At 46.5% G+C, this 18,939-nt stretch overlaps 1 protein-coding gene across 1 annotated transcript in view; it reads left to right on the top strand.

Annotated features, from left to right (window-relative positions):
• Positions 1–18,939, top strand: part of CLCN1 (chloride voltage-gated channel 1) — a 1,282,884-nt gene that overhangs the window by 806,430 nt on the left and 457,515 nt on the right. Inside the window, exon 15 of the mRNA XM_069650302.1 lies at positions 127–340. Coding sequence (XP_069506403.1) covers positions 127–340 — 214 coding nt within the window. The remainder of the gene's footprint in view (positions 1–126; positions 341–18,939) is intronic.

The following is an 18,939-nucleotide window of genomic DNA, read 5'->3' as shown; positions in this document are numbered from 1 at the left end:
TCTAACCCGACCCACCCACCCCCATCATTGTGCCCTGCCACAATGCACCCACTCTTCTGTCTTGTGCAAGTACTTTGTGTTCCCTTGGCTTCATCTGATGTCTTGTGTTTCCATTTCTCCTTCCAGGGGCAGCTGCGCTGACTGGGGCAGTGACCCACACAGTCTCCACCGCAGTCATCTGCTTCGAGCTAACTGGCCAGATCTCCCACATCTTGCCAATGATGGTGGCTGTCATCCTGGCCAATATGGTGGCCCAGAGCCTACAGCCCAGTCTGTATGACAGCATCATCCAGGTGAAGAAGCTGCCCTACCTGCCTGACCTGGGCTGGAGTCACATGAGGTGAGACGCAGCCAATTCACTGTGTCCGTCTTGTCTCTTTGAAGCATGCGTTGACCATTGAAAGACATGAATGGCAGAACATGGTTGTCAGGCCCGTATAGTCTTCTGTCAGGATCGCCTTCTTACGTTGCCCTCGTAGTGTAGACGAAGAATTCTACCCTACAATGTAACCCTGTGTCTGGATATACAATGTACCAGCACCAGGGATCTATTGTTTGGAAGAATGGATCCCGGATGGCGCGTGGCAGCAGATTCCCTCGTGTCTGACAGTATACCCGTTGATTCCCTTATGTCTGACAGTATACCAGTTGATTATAGAACAGCCTTTTATGCAGATGTCACAAGGAACAGAAATAGCTGTTACAAAATATAAGAGAAAACAATCCTTAATACTTATACCAGGGACACCAAGAACAGAAACATGAAAGTAGGACAGACACTCTTACCATGGGGTTGTTGATAGGAATTCCACGGGCAACCAATGCTCCAGTAAGACCGCCAAGGTACAGGGATTTTGAACTATTCCCGCCGGCACGCGTACGCCTAAGGGTCGGCAGTACAATCCCCGACGAAATGAGGACGCTCCTACCTCCGCCCCTAATGGTACCACGGCAGTCTCTAGTCCGTACCGGGGGATGGAGAGGAGTAGTGTACCGGCAGTCTAGAAATAAGGAGCACTGGTCAGGGGGATCCACAGCGGGAGATAATGTTCAGGTTGATCAAGTTGAAAGGCAGAGGCAATCCGTAAGGCAATCCAAGTCGAAAGTAAACAAAAGTTCTGAAGGCAAAATCATGAAACAGAGGCAATCCTGGGCGAGGTCCGGTCCGGTAACAATTAGCAGTGAGGCAGAACGGGGATTTCCGTGGTGGGCTTAGACAGAAGACAGGAGTGGGTACGCAGAAAGCGTGGGGAAAATCCCGACAAGAGGTAACAGGGCTAGACAGGAAGACAAAGGTACAAAAGCAGGAAGACAAGAATTTTCACAGGCACGTAGCAGACTCCAAATTCAAAATCAGAAGCAACGAGATAACTGCAGGCTGGAGTTTTATAAAATCGTGATCACATGACCTGTACGTGCGGCCGTCGTGGTGCGGATCGACGTCGCTGCCCTAATCTCCATGGTAACCGCCAACGCAAAAACCCTGAAGGACGAGATTGTAACTGGTTCTTGTGGCCGTGGATTAAACCTTTAATGCAAGGTAACCTAATGGATAGCGACCGCTGAAGCAATGTATCTTGATCCCGTTTACTGTGAGACTGCGGGGGCAGAGCTCGCCTATGACCCCTGCGGCTCCCGGGCCGATTCCTGACAGTACCCCACCTCAAAGAACGCCTCCTTCTACGGGCATCCCAAAAATCCTGCAAACAGGCCGGAGCGTGTATATTCTCCAAAGGTTCCCAAGTCCGATCTTCCGGACCATAACCCTTCCAATCGATAAGGAAGAGACGGACACCTCGACGAACCTTGGAGTCCATAATCTGCTGAACCTCGTACTCGTCTGAACCAATAGCAGGCAGAGGACGTTTCGGGGCTAGTAACCTTGAGCCCCCTTGAACAGGTTTCAGGAGCGAAACGTGGAAGACAGGATGGATCTTCCAAGTGGGGGGAAGCTGTAAACGGACAGCCACTGGGTTTATTACTCCAGATACCATGAAAGGGCCTGAGAACCGAGGCATGAGAGAACTGCGACCAGGTAAGCGCAAATTCCGTGTGGATAACCAGACCTGCATACCTGGGGAGTAAGCTGGAGAGGCCGATCGATGAACATCCGCACGTTGTTTGCTAAGCCTTTGAGCCTCCAACAGATGTTGTCTCACTCGGGTATGCAGAACCGCAAGCGATCGGACACAGGAATTAGCAGCCGGGTTACTGGATCCAGTAGACAAAGGCAATGGCAAGGTACGTGGATGATGTCCATAAAGAGCAAAAAACGGAGTAACCCCTGTGGCAGTATGCAAAGAATTGTTATATGCGAATTCGGCCATGGCCAAACAAGATGTCCAAGAACCCTGATAATGGAGCAGAAGACAACGGAGGTATTGTTCTAAAGTTGCATTGGTTCTCTCCGTTTGCCCGTCAGTCTGAGGGTGATAAGCGCTGGAATACCTGCCTTCTATGCCCAAAGACGTAGTGATAGCCCTCCAGAAACGTGAAGTAAATTGCGACCCCCGATCCGTGACAATGATACTAGGAAGACCAAAACGCCGAAACACATGGGTAATGAACAAGTCAGCTAAGGCTGGGGCAGAAGGCAATCCCGAACAGGGTATAAACAAGGCAGACTTTGTCAAATAATCGACAACAACCCAGATGGTATTTTGGCCATTGATTGGAGGCAACTCTACAATGAAGTCCATAGATATCATAGTCCATGGTAACCTGGGAACGGGCAAAGGCTGCAATAACCCCATGGGTTTTGCGTGAGATGATTTGCCCTGAGCACAGACAGCGCAGGTCTTGATGTACTGGGCAGTGTCAGACCTCATGGTGGGCCACCATGCCCATCTCTCTAGTAATTCCATGGTTTTTCTAATTCCCGGATGAGCAGAAAATTTAGAATCATGGCACCAATTCAAAGCCATGGAACGAGTTGTGTCGGTGGGGAGATACAGTTTTTCATGAAGATAGGGTAGCATATTCATGACGCTGATATTCTCATCCCTAATGACCAGTGGATGTTGCTTAACCCAGTTCTCCAGGAGAGCTCTTAAAGTAGGATCAACCGTACAACCACAAACCACCTGACTAGGGAGTAATACTGGAGTAGGAATCGGTTTTGATACATCGATTCCCGGAATACGTGATAGGGCGTCTGCCTTGGTGTTACAAGAACCCGGGCGATAAGTAATCGTGAAATTAAAAGCCGAAAAGAACTCATGCCAACGGGCTAGTCTGGCCGTGGTACATTTCACAGAGCGAATGGCAACTAGATTGCAATGATCAGTGTACACCTGGACAGGAAGCTGGGTACCAAGCAAATGATGCCTCCAGACAGTGAACGCGTCTTTTACGGCCAAGAGTTCTCGCTCAGTGATAGTATAATTCCGTTCATGAACGGAGAGTTTCCTGGAGTGATAAGCAACAGGATGTAAGGCCGTAGAGTCACGACACGCTTGTGATAGAACGGCTCCTACTGCCGTATCAGAAGCATCCACCTCGACCACATACTGCTGAAGTGGATTAGGATGCTGGAGCACTGGGGCCGTAGTGAAAGCTAACTTGAGAGATTCAAACGCGTCTTGGGCGTTTTGATTCCAAGCGAAAACCTTCTTGTTGCTAGTCAAGGACGTCAATGGAGCGACGATTTCGGAGAATGATCGGACAAAGCGCCGGTAAAAATTGGCAAAACCCAAGAACGATTGTAACGTTTTTAGATCTTTTGGAACCGGCCAATCCAGAACTGCTTTTACCTTGTTTCTACTCATCTGTATTCCCTGGTCTGTTATATCATACCCAAGGAATTCCACAGATTTCACATGGAATATGCATTTTTCTCGTTTAGCATATAGGGAATGCTCCCTTAAGCGTTGTAAAACTTGACTAACATGTTGTACATGGTTTTCATAAGAGTCTGAATATATGAGAATATCATCAAGATACAGAACAAGAAATCGATCAGTCATATCTCTGAATATATCGTTAACAAAATGTTGAAATGTAGCCGGGGCGTTACACAACCCAAAGGGCATCACACAATATTCAAAAAGACCATACTTGGTCTTAAAAGCCGTTTTCCATTCGTCCCCTTCCCTTATTCTGACTAGATTGTAAGCCCCTCGTAGGTCGAGTTTGGTGAAGATCTTAGAAGAGCCAAGTTGATCAAGAAGGACTGATATTAGGGGAATCAGATATTGATTTCTGATGGTAATGGCGTTAAGAGCACGATAGTCTATACAGGGCCTAAGATCCCCTTCCTTTTTTGGTACAAAAAACATTGGAGAAGCAGCCGGTGAACGTGAGTGACGGATAAATCCACTTTTCAGGGATTTATCGATATATTCCTTTAGAATGCCTTCCTCCTTTTGCGTCAATGAGTAAATACGACCTACAGGTATTTTGGCCCCAGGAATCAGATCGATAGGACAATCATATGGCCTATGAGGAGGGAGGTTTTCTGCTCCTTTCGCATCAAATACATCCCCAAAGGCAGCATATTCTTCGGGTAATGTTGTAGTAACAATGGCTCCAATAGTAGAAATGCCATGCATCAATGGTCGGCACGGATTCTTAGACTCGGTATTTGATGAAAAACATGAGGATTCACAATAGTCGGACACAAATTCCAGCTCTCCGGAGTTCCAATCTACCACCGGATTGTGACGCCTCAGCCAAGGTAGACCCAAGATTAGTCGATATTGTGGTGCAGCGATCAGATCGAAACTAATAGTCTCTTCATGACCTTGGCAGGTGGTTAGCACCAAATCCACCGTTTGTTTCGTAACTAAGCCAGAACGCAGTACCGAACCATCCACAGTATTAACCATTTCTGGTTGGGACTTGGTAACTACTGGAATGCCTAGTTTCGTAGCAAAGGCCTCATCAACATAATTACTGGTGGCTCCAGAATCCAACACCGCATTAATGAACCATTCTTGGTCCGAGTCAAGAGCGCAACGGATAGGAACAAGGAAAGGTCTCTTAGTCATGGAGTCAAGGAACGGTGAGCTCGGCAGAGTGACTCCCTCTACTGCCGGGCTTTGGCGTTTCCCTGACGCTTGGGCTTCTTAGTGCAGTTTTTTAACAGATGTTCAGATGAACCACAATAGAAGCAAAGATTGTTCTTCTTTCGGGTCTCCCTTTCTTCAGGAGTTAAAGGACCCCGGATAGCCCCAATCTGCATTGGTTCCGGTCCCCCTGAACAAGAACTGGAGGTAACATAGCCAAGGGTGTAGAAGTCCTTTTCTCTCCTTTCCTTTCGGCCCTCCTTGCGTCAATCTGAAGAACCATATCTAGGAGTTCCGGAAAGTTTGTAGGTACAATAGGTACCGTGGACAAGGTATCTTTTAAGGAGTCGGATAATCCATGATAGAACATAGAGGTCTTCTTATTCTCAGGCCACCCCGTTTCAGCCACAAGTTGATTAAACCGGGCCAAGTATGCCAACAACGGGGTTTCGCCCTGGTGTAGCTTCAACAGCTCAATATCCGTTGCTTGGGTCTTGTATCGAGTATCAAATACCCGACTCATTGCGGCAATCAACGCATCACAGTCGAACAACAATGGACTACCCTGTTCGAGTAAAGGGTTAGCCCATGACGCTGCAGTCCCTCCAAGATGAGACAAGAGAAAAGCCGCCTTGGTTTTGGAATCAGGAAACAAGGTAGGTCTACATAAAAAATGCAGCCGACACTGATTCAGGAAGGTACGATAAGTACGAGGGTCTCCAGTGAACCTTTCTGGTTGAGCTAGAGGAAATTGAGCTGTCATAAACACAGGACCTGATTCCTGTCCAGACCCAGCCATTCCTGAACCTGAGGGGACCATGGGGTCGACTACAGGAGGGGCGGTAGAAACCATTCCTGCCTGTATCTCATTGATGCGCTGTTGGGTAGCGGCATGAGCTGCAGTCATATCCGCCCGTAAATCAGTAACCATTTGCATAATCTGGGTCAGAGCATCGTTTGGGTCCATGAGGGTGTTTATGAGGCTTCTGATTATGTCAGGATCGCCTTCTTACGTTGCCCTCGTAGTGTAGACGAAGAATTCTACCCTACAATGTAACCCTGTGTCTGGATATACAATGTACCAGCACCAGGGATCTATTGTTTGGAAGAATGGATCCCGGATGGCGCGTGGCAGCAGATTCCCTCGTGTCTGACAGTATACCAGTTGATTCCCTTATGTCTGACAGTATACCAGTTGATTATAGAACAGCCTTTTATGCAGATGTCACAAGGAACAGAAATAGCTGTTACAAAATATAAGAGAAAACAATCCTTAATACTTATACCAGGGACACCAAGAACAGAAACATGAAAGTAGGACAGACACTCTTACCATGGGGTTGTTGATAGGAATTCCACGGGCAACCAATGCTCCAGTAAGACCACCAAGGTACAGGGATTTTGAACTATTCCCGCCGGCACGCGTACGCCTAAGGGTCGGCAGTACAATCCCCGACGAAACGAGGACGCTCCTACCTCCGCCCCTAATGGTACCACGGCAGTCTCTAGTCCGTACCGGGGGATGGAGAGGAGTAGTGTACCGGCAGTCTAGAAATAAGGAGCAGTGGTCAGGGGGATCCACAGCGGGAGATAATGTTCAGGTTGATCAAGTTGAAAGGCAGAGGCAATCCGTAAGGCAATCCAAGTCGAAAGTAAACAAAAGTTCCGAAGGCAAAATCATGAAACAGAGGCAATCCTGGGCGAGGTCCGGTCCGGTAACAATTAGCAGTGAGGCAGAACGGGGATTTCCGTGGTGGGCTTAGACAGAAGACAGGAGCGGGTACGCAGAAAGCGTGGGGAAAATCCCGACAAGAGGTAACAGGGCTAGACAGGAAGACAAAGGTACAAAAGCAGGAAGACAAGAATTTTCACAGGCACGTAGCAGACTCCAAATTCAAAATCAGAAGCAACGAGATAACTGCAGGCTGGAGTTTTATAAAATCGTGATCACATGACCTGTACGTGCGGCCGCCGTGGTGCGGATCGACGTCGCTGCCCTAATCTCCATGGTAACCGCCAACGCAAAAACCCTGAAGGACGAGATTGTAACCGGTTCTTGTGGCCGTGGATTAAACCTTTAATGCGAGGTAACCTAATGGATAGCGACCGCTGAAGCAATGTATCTTGATCCCGTTTACTGTGAGACTGCGGGGGCAGAGCTCGCCTATGACCCCTGCGGCTCCCGGGCCGATTCCTGACATCTTCAATATACAGTATGGGGTCGGGCGAGCAGAGATTGTCCCTAGCTGAACACTGAGGTCACGGCTATGAATATGCAAGACCTGTGGGACATGGGTACAAGTGTACAAATTAGAGACCCTTGTAGAATTCATAACTCAGTGGTTTTCGTTATACCTCTGTTTCCTTCCCAGGAGTCTGAGTACAGAGGCAGAGTAGACTTGGGAGTCTGTCTGGTGGCAGAGGCGTAGTCAGGGCAGGGCATGAGTGGGCAAGGCCCACCCCAAATCTATCAATGCCCACTCAGCAGAGCTGTGTGGGCATTTCCAGATGTTAATGTCACTGCAGTGGCCCAACTACATTAGCTTCAGGCCCGCTTGTTAGACAATCCTGGCTATGCCTCTGCCTGGGGGGCTTGTTGTATGACTGCTTGGTCATGCAGGATGCTACGAGTGATTCCCTGCTGGTGCGCCCTTTCCACGTGGTAGGTGATAAGTCAAATGCTGGTCCTTGATGTGTACTCAGTGATGACATCATCAGCCTGCGCCAGGTCATTGTCCACCTCCTCTTCCTCCTTTTGTGCAGTGGATTGGTATAGCCAGGACATTCATCATCACCGCGGCTACGGGTGGGTGGACGGAATCATTCCAAAAGATTTCTCCCACCCAAGACTGGGTGAAATAATAGGAGATAGCGGCAAAAGCATTCGGCAATACAATGACAGAAAGATACTGAATTGCCCTTTGTGGAACCCTGAACGAGGTGTATAAAAAGCCACACCCTCCGGGATTTCTTTTTTATTTATTATTGGAAATGTATAAGGCGCTTATACAACAATACAGTGTTACAAAGCACCACAAAGGAAGGGAACCAGGAGAAGAATAAACAATGGAGACAACAATTAATAACTAGAAAGAAAGAACGGTCCCATTAAGCCTTGCAATATTCAGAGTGTGCAAGTGCAGTGAAAGGAAAAGACACAAAAGGGGGGTGGGGTGAGGGTAGGTGCCATTAGGGTCCTCTAGGGGAGGAAGTGTCAGAGGTGCTCCATTGCGGAGGCAACAGGTAAGTGCATGGGCGGAGACAACCCAGGGGAAGAGGGAGGTCTACCGTCCCAAGAAGTAAGTGCAGGGCAGAGGCGAAACCACCCTACTAGTGGATGAGGGCCTGGCGGGCAATGGAGGGGAGTGCCTGGGGAGATTGGGCAGAGGCCAGGACCCTATTAGACTCTTGTAGGACAAGGCCGCCAATCTCAGCGACAGAGGGAATGGTTAGCATGGGAGGGGGAGAGGGAAAGAGGCGGAGAAGAGAAAGGTCTTAAGTTGTTTGCAGAATTTGAGGTGGTCAAGTTCAAGACAGAGAGAGAGAGAGGGAGACTGTTCCATAGAAGGGAGACAGTTGGAGCCAGAAGATGGAAGGGATCTGGAAGGAGAGTATTTAGTAAGAGAGAGTTGCAGATAGTGTGGTCCCCGGCCCCAGACAGCATTGACGATGATGCAGAGGGTCTTGAATTTGATCCTGGCAGCATCTGGGAGCCAGTAGAGAGACTTTAGGGCTGGAGAGATACAGTCCCAGGGCTTGAGGCCAAGGATAAGTCTTGCAGTCTATTCTGGATTAGTTAAAGAGGACGGAGTAAAGAAAGTGGCAGTTACTGTAGTCTAGCCTGGAGAGGACCGAGCTCTAGAGACATTGAGCTTCTGGTGGAAGGTGAGCAAAGGGAGAATGTCTCTAAGGAGGTAAAGTTGAAAGTGGGCTTTCTTGACAAGGTCCAAGGTGTGAGGAGTACAGGAGAGAGAGGAGTCGAAGATGACCCTGACATTTCTGGCCTCGGTACAAAGTGAGGGAGGTGAGCCCATAGAGGGCAGCCAGAGGGCAGGAGGGAGGCGGAGAGCAGGTGTCCCGATAGGCAGGATCTCAGTCTTATTGGCATTAAGGCAGAGATCATTGGAGGTGCACCAAGACTGAATAGCAGACAGGCAGTCAGGGATGATAGAAGAGGAAGAGGGGGAGGAGGAAGAGGGGAGCTTGAGGAAGAGTTGTGTGTCATCAGTGTAACACTGCAAATGAGGAGCGTAGGCAGAAATCAGGTGAGCAAGAGGTGCTAGGTAGATGTTGAAAAACCAAGGAGAGAGCATAGAATCCTGGGGAACACCACAATTAGAGAGTGTGGTGGAGGAGGAGAAGGAACCCAGGAGCACCAGGGAGGGGCTGTCAGTAAGGAAAGAGGTCAACCGATCCAGTGCCTGGTCTGGGATACCAAGTGTATCTTGGACTCACTTTATGAGGATATAATGGTTGACTGTGTTAAAGGTGGAAGAGAGGTCAAGGAGAATGAGAACAGCAGGAGAGTTAGAGTTAAGCTTTGTAAGCAGTTCTTCACGGGTGTTCAGGAGAGCGGTCTTCGTGCCTCTTGGTGCTCGGAATCTAGATTGATGGTCATGTAATTAACCAGCAAGCTCAATGTGTTGGGTCAGTTGGGGATAACCAACTTCTCCAGGAGTTTCCTTGGGAAGGGTGTAGTAGAGATAGGGCGCCTGGCTGAAGGGGTCGGCAGAAGCCTTTTTTAGGAGGGGGTGCACAAGGGAGTGCTTGAGAGAAGAAGGGAAAGAGCCAGATGCTAAGGAGTGGTTACAGAAGTCAGCAAGAGCCGGAGCGAGGGAGGAGATGTTGTCCTAAATGGTTCTGGAAGAACAAGGGGTCACCTGCTTGGATGAGACCTTCATAGAGCAGACTACTCTAGCGATCTCATCCATTGTGATAGGTGAGAAGGAGGAGAGAGTGGGTGGGGTGCGGGAGGGGCCAAGAGACGCAGGGGTATAGTGGGGCAATGGGGGAGGGGAGGAAGAGAGAGAGGTCAAAATGTCCTGGGTTTTAGTGGAGAAATGGGTGGCCAGTGCAGTACAGAGGGCCTGAAAAGGAAGAGGGGAGGTGGAAATTGCAGATGGATTGGCTAGTTCCTAGCAGGTTTGAAGAGTTAAGCCATGTTGTTAGATACTCCAGAGTAGGGGTTTCACAGTATTAGTTTTATGATGGTACAATAACCTTCTTGCCAAATGACGGTATATCATGGTTATCGCGGTATAGCAGGTGGAGTAAACTGATCTTAACAAATATTTTCTAAAAGGTCATAAATTGACAGATGTATCATCACAAACAAAACCAGGCACCCAGGGCCAGAATTGGGCTTTTCAACATACTTTCCACTGAAATGCCACCCCTTGCTTCCACCAAACACAAACACACGTGTGGAGAGGAGGGGGTGGGGTGGAGGCCTGCTGCAACTGGCAAAGCAAACTGAATAGCTTTTCTTAAGTGGTCCTTTAGGCTTTTAGCCCCCCCCACTGGCTACTGGTGAAGATGAACATGTTGCCATCTTGATAACCTGCATGCCACAGATCAATGGAGGCTGATGGTAGTATACACACACACACACACACACACACACACACACAGACACATGCACACACACTCTCTCTCTTTACGTTACAGCCTTTAGTTTACTTCCGGGCCAAAAGGTCTTCAGTAATCACGGACATGTTACACTTTGGCATGGCAGTAGAGAATAGAGGGAGAAAGAGGTACAGAGATCACAGAAGAGTGATGAGGCGGGAATAGTGGACTCAAGGTGGATGTTGAAATCTCCAAGGAGGAGGAGTTTAGAGGTAGAGGTAAGAAGAGAAGAAGTGAAGTCAACCCAATCCAAGAGGAAGACAGATACAGGGCCATGGGCTCTGTAGATAGTGGCAAGAGTTCGAGAGAGTCGGAGAGACGCCAAGCTTGCTTGCAGACAAGACTTTCAAAGGAGTAAGGCTGGATGGGTATGAGTGAGATTGGGGCCCACTCAGAGAAAACTAGGGATACTTCACCACCAAGTCAGTTGGGCCAGTGCTTGGAGAGTGCTTGGAGAGGATCTTGTAGCCATCAGGGAGAAGGGAGTCAAAAGCAGTGGACTGAGCTGGAATTGAACCGTGTCTCGGTGAGAGCAAGGACATCAAGATCAAGCGGTAGGCAGATGTCAGAGGAATGTTTGACAGCAGATTGAAAATTCAGGGTGTGCCGGTCACCACTTTTGAAGGTTTTCCAAAGAGGGGCGCATGGGGGTGGTACACCCGTCGGAGGTGGTGAAGCAGTTGCAGAGAGCGAGGGAGGAGGATTAGCGGGGGAAGGTGGGAAGTTGATGATGGCTGGCAGGTGCCGGTCGAAAAGAAAAGGTTTGGGTTGAAGATTGTGGGCCATGACAGTGCCATTATGATAGACCTTAATGATGCACCTAGAGGATGAGAAGTATGCCAGGAGGACCTCCCACCTAGTGCCACCATTAATGGTTGAGGAGGAAAAAGGGGAGAGGGTAGAGATCAGATGGGATGTGTACACAAAGCTTTGCAAGAACTGCAGGGGCATAATTGAGCACGACCATGAACATTTTTGGCATTGCGGTGGCACCCTTGCAAGCTCCCACATTGTCAGGGAGCTGCACCAGGTGGGGCGGGAGGGAGTGATTAGGGTGAAGGATGTGGGTGTGGGTTGGAAGGACACCATATATACTCAATGTGTTTGGTTGGGCCAGGAAAGTGACTATTTTCTATATTATATATACGTTCCTCATGCCTACCTTGTCTGCTAAGATACCGTGCTGGTCCATGGGACTGCTCTGGTGATAGAAAAGAGGTGCAGAAGTGTAGCTATAAAACACATACAATACAGATGGGAAACTATCAGCTACCAGGTGTATACCATCTCAGGGTCTCCAAATGACATCATGGGCAACTTGTGCTTTGCTTTCTGAAGCCCTCAGTGCAATATATCCCTAAAGGTTAAAGTTACTTTGAGAAAGTCCCCAGCCTAAATATCGGCACTTCTCCGGGGGTCACCAAGGGGGTCTGGTAGCTACGCAAGCCAGAGGGTGATGGGCCTGGTATAGGGCAGACATAGGACCTGATTCACAGACGCACGGCTAAGAAGGTAAACATGCTTTGCAATCGCTCCTGATTACTTATGCCCAATTATTTAAAATACCTGCATTGGCTCTGGAAATTGTGAGTAAATAAACGCATGTCATTTTAGAAATCCCTCAATGCAATTGCTGGCACTAAGCACTAGTTTAAAATCAGCTGAAAGCTTGCACCGGAAGTGGACTGTGCTAACTGAAACACAGCATAAGTCACTCAGGTGGTCGATCAGATGGGACTCACCACACGGCACATTTCTTATGCTCATTAAGTCAAGGGGTTTAAATGTACTGAGTCCAACTGTAGAGGTGCCACGATACAGTTGCTGGCATCAACCACGCGGTTACGTTCACCATTAGAACCACTTCCAAATGGAAGTGGGCTGCGCCAATGTGAACGCGGCATGATTCCCCCGGATTTTAGATGGAATTAGGTTGACCACTCTGCATAGTGTGAAGCGCATATGCGTGGTGGGTACCAGCTAAATCAGGATTGCCTCAAAGTGAGAGGAGAGCGTGGAGTGGACTCACCGAGCGTATGGATGGTTCAAAAGAGGGATTGAGTTCACTTTAGTTTTAAGAATATCACAGACATGAAATTAGCGTTTAAAGTAATCAGCAAGCAAGGCTATAGCTCTGTGAGCCATCAGGCTTGTACCTTACAGGCCACTCACACAGCAGCAGCCCCGCGCATGATGGAGCCATAAATTAACGATTATTAACGGTGCATGGCTATACAGCACTATGGGACATGGACCACCTGCATGCTGGAGCTCAATGGTTTCATACAAGGCACCATTCTCATGCATGGAGCACTCCAAATTAACATGACCAAAGGCTTGACCTAGTCTTACATCAATCGCTACAGAAATGGAAAAGGTACATTAGAGAACTTGCTCAATGCGCGGGCCGGCCTCCAGGCATAACCCTTATGCAAGTCAGAGCAACCGTGCACCTTAATAAGGGAGGGTTCAACCACCCAGAGAATGTACATTCCTGGGACTCCGAGTATTTTCTGCAGCAGATCAGCCGCACCAGGCATGCAGGAAACCTCCGAGCCATGGTCTAAAAAGACGCGGGCAACTTTTGGAAATGTAGGCAAGGACCAAACTCCACTAAATCAAACGGTGATCATGTACAGAGATAAGTGTATTAAACCTAGAACGAGATTTGGTTTGTAACCCTGTTATACCTTGGCGCTGGAAGTAGTATATACCAATACATATTTTAGTTCTCCAAATTCAGTCTCTAATAATGACTGTGTTTCTACCCTTAGATTACCTGGGTAGTAACTCCAGCAACTTTTTTCTTGCTTCCCTCCTTTTCTTCCACTGGGACTGTGTAATCTTTCAGTTCCTTTATCCAGTGATCAATGTATATGCTTATAACATGTTAAATACTATCATTAGCATGTAATTCTGAAACTAAATACCTCTCCTATCACCATCACCTTGTGTCACAATACTCATGGATGTACAGATATTGTATTCATAGCAATTCGAGGCAGTACGCTGAATAATTGACTCTTACATTCTGCCTCTAAACACTGTGTTACATCTACATAGCCCGCTCGGAGATTAGTTTTGGACTTTACCTCTAAGGCTGTGTCACTACTAGACAGAACGCTGACAATGTAATGAGTTGTCTCTGACCCTTACGACTATATCACATCTAGATACTGCGCTCAAAGATTACTGTGTTGTACCTTACCTCTTAAAACTGTGTAACTTCTAGATAGTGCGCTGAAAGTTTACAGAGTTTTACTGTACCCCTTAAGACTGTCATAAAGTGCTCTCAAAGATCACTAGAAAGTTTACCTGGATGAATTTGTGAACGTTACCTTGGGTCGCATCTAGACAGAAATGGGATTGTTAGCATGTGTCACACCTAGATCGAATATGTTTGTCTGTTTGTTTGTTTTATTATATGTATTGCACACCAGACTCTTAGGTATCAGGGCGCTTTGCATAAGACAACTTACATCTTGGTTACACATCAGAGCAATCACATACCTATGACTTATTCATAAAAGAAGCAAGATGCATCCTGAAGATACAGATAAATCAAAGGGTAATGGAATAGCATGTACTGTACACCACATATAGAGAATATACATGGGCAGCTCAAGATATGGCTTGGAGGGGCTCATAAGTCACGTGCAGGTAGAGTGAGCTGCTAGGGGACGCTCTAACTGAATTTATTTACAATGTGGAAGGTCTAATAGTGATATAATAGTGAAAGCAAAAGCATTACTTGTCAGAGTCTTTGAACCAACTTATAAGGTTCTTGCGGAAGTTTAGGTAAGGTTGATCTGCCTGCAGCGAAGGAGGTAGGGAATTCCAGATTTGAGCTGCCCTTGACTGGGAAGCTGCGACCCCCGATTCTGGAGAGAATGAATCTTGGGACTAAGAGGGAGTTGGTGCTAGATAGTCTGATAAGTCTTGTGGAGGTTTTTCTTCTGAGTCTCTGTCAGATAGCAGTGCGCAGCGTTGTTCAAACATTTATATGTAAGTGAAGCAACCTTTAATTGAAGTTGTCGTGTGTTGAGAGACAATTTTTAATCTTCTGGTCTCGGAAATGTGTTCTCTCCTAGCAATTCCGAGTGCCACTCTGAGGGCATTATTCTGGAGGGATTGGATTTTTTAAATAATTTGCTTGTTAGCCCCTATGTAAAGAGCATTACATTAGTCTAGCTTTGAAAGAATAAGTGCTCTAGCCAGGTTAATGCAGCTATTATTAGACAGGAAGGGTTTACCTGCTCTGATCAATTTGCAGGTCTATGCAGTGGCGGATGCCGTGGCATTGACCTGCTTCTTGAGAGAAAGGGTGGAGTCCAGGTAGAAAGCCATGGTTTTCACCTCATTAGCAACAGTAATAGTAATATTGTCGATGTTAAAGGCAGAGTATTTGGGTCCCAGTTTCTGAGGGTTGAGGTAGTGCCCAGGATGATGATCTCAGTCTTGTCATCATTCAGGCATAGCCCTTGAGAATGGTAGCATGTGCCACACTTAGATGGAATTGTGAATAGTAGCATGTGCCACACTTAGATGGAATTGCGAATAGTAGCATGTGCCACACTTAGATGGAATTGCGAATAGTAGCATGTGCCACACTTAGATGGAATTGTGAATGGTAGCATGTCCCACACTTAGATGGAATTGCGAATGGTAGCATGTGCCACACTTAGATGGAATTGCGAATGGTAGCATGTGCCACACTTAGATGGAATTGTGAATGGTAGCATGTGCCACACTTAGATGGAATTGCGAATGGTAGCATGTCCCACACTTAGATGGAATTGTGAATGGTAGCATGTGCCACACCTAGATGGAATTGTGAATGGTAGCATGTCCCACACTCAGATGGAATTGCGAATGGTAGCATGTGCCACACTTAGATGGAATTGTGAATGGTAGCATGTGCCACACTTAGATGGAATTGTGAATGGTAGCATGTGCCACACCTAGATGGAATTGTGAATGGTAGCATGTGCCACACTTAGATGGAATTGTGAATAGTAGCATGTGCCACACTTAGATGGAATTGTGAATGGTAGCATGTCCCACACTTAGATGGAATTGTGAATGGTAGCATGTGCCACACTTAGAATTGTGAATGGTAGCATGTGCCACACTTAGATAGAATTGTGAATGGTAGCATGTGCCACACTTAGATGGAATTGTGAATAGTAGCATGTGCCACATTTAGATGGAATTGTGAATAGTAGCATGTCCCACACTTAGATGGAATTGTGAATGGTAGCATGTGCCACACTTAGATAGAATTGTGAATGGTAGCATGTGCCACACTTAGATGGAATTGTGAATGGTAGCATGTGCCACACTTTGATGGAATTGTGAATGGTAGCATGTCCCACACTTAGAATTGTGAATGGTAGCATACCCCACACTTAGATGGAATTGTGAATGGTAGCATATGCCACACTTAGATGGAATTGTGAATGGTAGCATGTGCCACATTTAGATGGAATTGTGAATGGTAGCATACCCCACACTTAGATAGAATTGTGAATGGTAGCATGTCCCACACTTAGATGGAATTGCAAATGGTAGCATGTGCCACACTTAGATGGAATTGTGAATGGGAGCATATGCCACACCTAGATGGAATTGTGAATGGTAGCATGTGTCTCGCTTACATGGAATTGTGAATGGTAGCATGTGCCACACCTAGATGGAATTGTGAATGGTAGCATATGCCACACTTAGATGGAATTGCAAATATTAGCATGTGCCACACCTAGATGGAATTGTGAATGGTAGCATGTGCCACACCTAGATGGAATTGTGAATGGTAGCATGTCCCACACTTAGATGGAATTGTGAATAGTAGCATGTGCCACACCTAGATGGAATTGTGAATGGTAGCATGTCCCACACTCAGATGGAATTGCGAATGGTAGCATTTGCCACACGTAGATGGAATTGTGAATAGTAGCATGTGCCACATTTAGATGGAATTGTGAATGGTAGCATGTGCCACACTTAGATGGAATTGTGAATGGTAGCATGTGCCACACTTAGATGGAATTGTGAATGGTAGCATGTGCCACACTTAGATGGAATTGTGAATGGTAGCATGTGCCACACTTTGATGGAATTGTGAATGGTAGCATGTGCCACACTTAGATGGAATTGTGAATGGTAGCATGTCCCACACTTAGATGGAATTGTGAATGGTAGCATGTGCCACACTTAGATGGAATTGTGAATGGTAGCATGTGCCACACTTTGATGGAATTGTGAATGGTAGCATGTGCCACACTTAGATGGAATTGTGAATGGTAGCATGTCCCACACTTAGATGGAATTGTGAATGGTAGCATGTCCCACACTTAGGTGGAATTGTGAATGGTAGCGTACCCCACACTTAGATAGAATTGTGAATGGTAGCATGTCCCACACTTAGGTGGAATTGTGAATGGTAGCATGTCCCACACTTAGGTGGAATTGTGAATGGTAGCATGTCCCACACTTAGGTGGAATTGTGAATGGTAGCATATGCCACACTTAGATGGAATTGTGAATGGTAGGATGTCCCACATTTAGATAGAATTGTGAATAGTAGCATGTGCCACACTTAGATGGAATTGTGAATAGTAGCATGTGCCACACTTAGATGGAATTGTGAATGGTAGCATGTCCACACTTAGATAGAATTGTGAATGGTAGGATGTCCCACATTTAGATAGAATTGTGAATGTTGGCATGTCCACACTTAGATAGAATTGTAAATATTAGCATGTGCACACTTAGATGGAATTGTGAATGGTAGGATGTCCCACATTTAGATAGGATTGTGAATGGTAGCATGTACCACACTTAGAAGGAATTGTGAATGGTAGCATACCGCACACTTAGAAATGTGAATGGTAGCATGTGCCACACCTAGATGGAATTGCGAATAGTAGCATGTGCCACACTTAGATGGAATTGTGAATGGTAGCATGTCCCACACTTAGATGGAATTGTGAACATTATCCTGCGTCGCATCTAGATAGGATTGTGAATGGTAGCATATGCCACACTTAGATGGAATTGTGAATGGTAGCATGTGCCACACTTAGATGGAATTGTGAACATTATCCTGCGTCGCATCTAGATAGGATTGTGAATGGTAGCATATGCCACACTTAGATGGAATTGTGAATGGTAGCATGTCCCACACTTAGATGGAATTGTGAACATTATCCTGCGTCGCATCTAGATAGGATTGTGAATGGTAGCATATGCCACACTTAGATGGAATTGTGAATGGTAGCATGTGCCACACTTAGATGGAATTGTGAACATTATCCTGCGTCGCATCTAGATAGGATTGTGAATGGTAGCATATGCCACACTTAGATGGAATTGTGAATGATAGCATCTGCCACACTTAGATGGAATTGTGAATGGTAGCATGTCCCACACTTAGGTGGAATTGTGAATGGTAGCATATGCCACACTTAGATGGAATTGTGAATGGTAGCATGTGCCACACCTAGATGGAATTGTGAATAGTAGCATGTGCCACACTTAGATGGAATTGTGAATGGTAGGATGTCCCACATTTAGATAGAAATGTGAATGGTAGCATGTCCCACACTTAGAAATGTGAATGGTAGCATGTCCCACACTTAGATAGAATTGTGAACATTATCCTGCGTCGCATCTAGATAGGATTGTGAATGGTAGCATATGCCACACTTAGATGGAATTGTGAATGATAGCATACCCCACACTTAGAAATGTGAATGGTAGCATGTCCCACACTTAGATAGAATAGTGAACATTATCCTGCGTCGCATCTAGATAGGATTGTGAATGGTAGCATATGCCACACTTAGATGGAATTGTGAATGATAGCATACCCCACACTTAGAAATGTGAATGGTAGCATGTCCCACACTTAGATAGAATTGTGAACATTATCCTGCGTCGCATCTAGATAGGATTGTGAATGGTAGCATATGCCACACTTAGATGGAATTGTGAATGATAGCATACCCCACACTTAGAAATGTGAATGGTAGCATGTCCCACACTTAGATAGAATTGTGAATGGTAGCATGTGCCACACTTAGATGGAATTGTGAATGATAGCATACCCCACACTTAGATAGAATTGTGAATGGTAGCATGTCCCACACTTAGGTGGAATTGTGAATGGTAGCATGTCCCACACTTAGGTGGAATTGTGAATGGTAGCATGTCCCACACTTAGATGGAATTGCGAATAGTAGCATGTGCCACACTTAGATGGAATTGTGAATAGTAGCATGTGCCACACTTAGATGGAATTGTG

This window comes from Ambystoma mexicanum, chromosome 3p, assembly GCF_040938575.1.
Source record: "Ambystoma mexicanum isolate Mex_15411 chromosome 3p, UKY_AmexF1_1, whole genome shotgun sequence".
NCBI classification, from domain to species: Eukaryota; Metazoa; Chordata; class Amphibia; order Caudata; family Ambystomatidae; genus Ambystoma; species Ambystoma mexicanum.
This window is presented reverse-complemented; position numbering and strand designations above follow the sequence as displayed.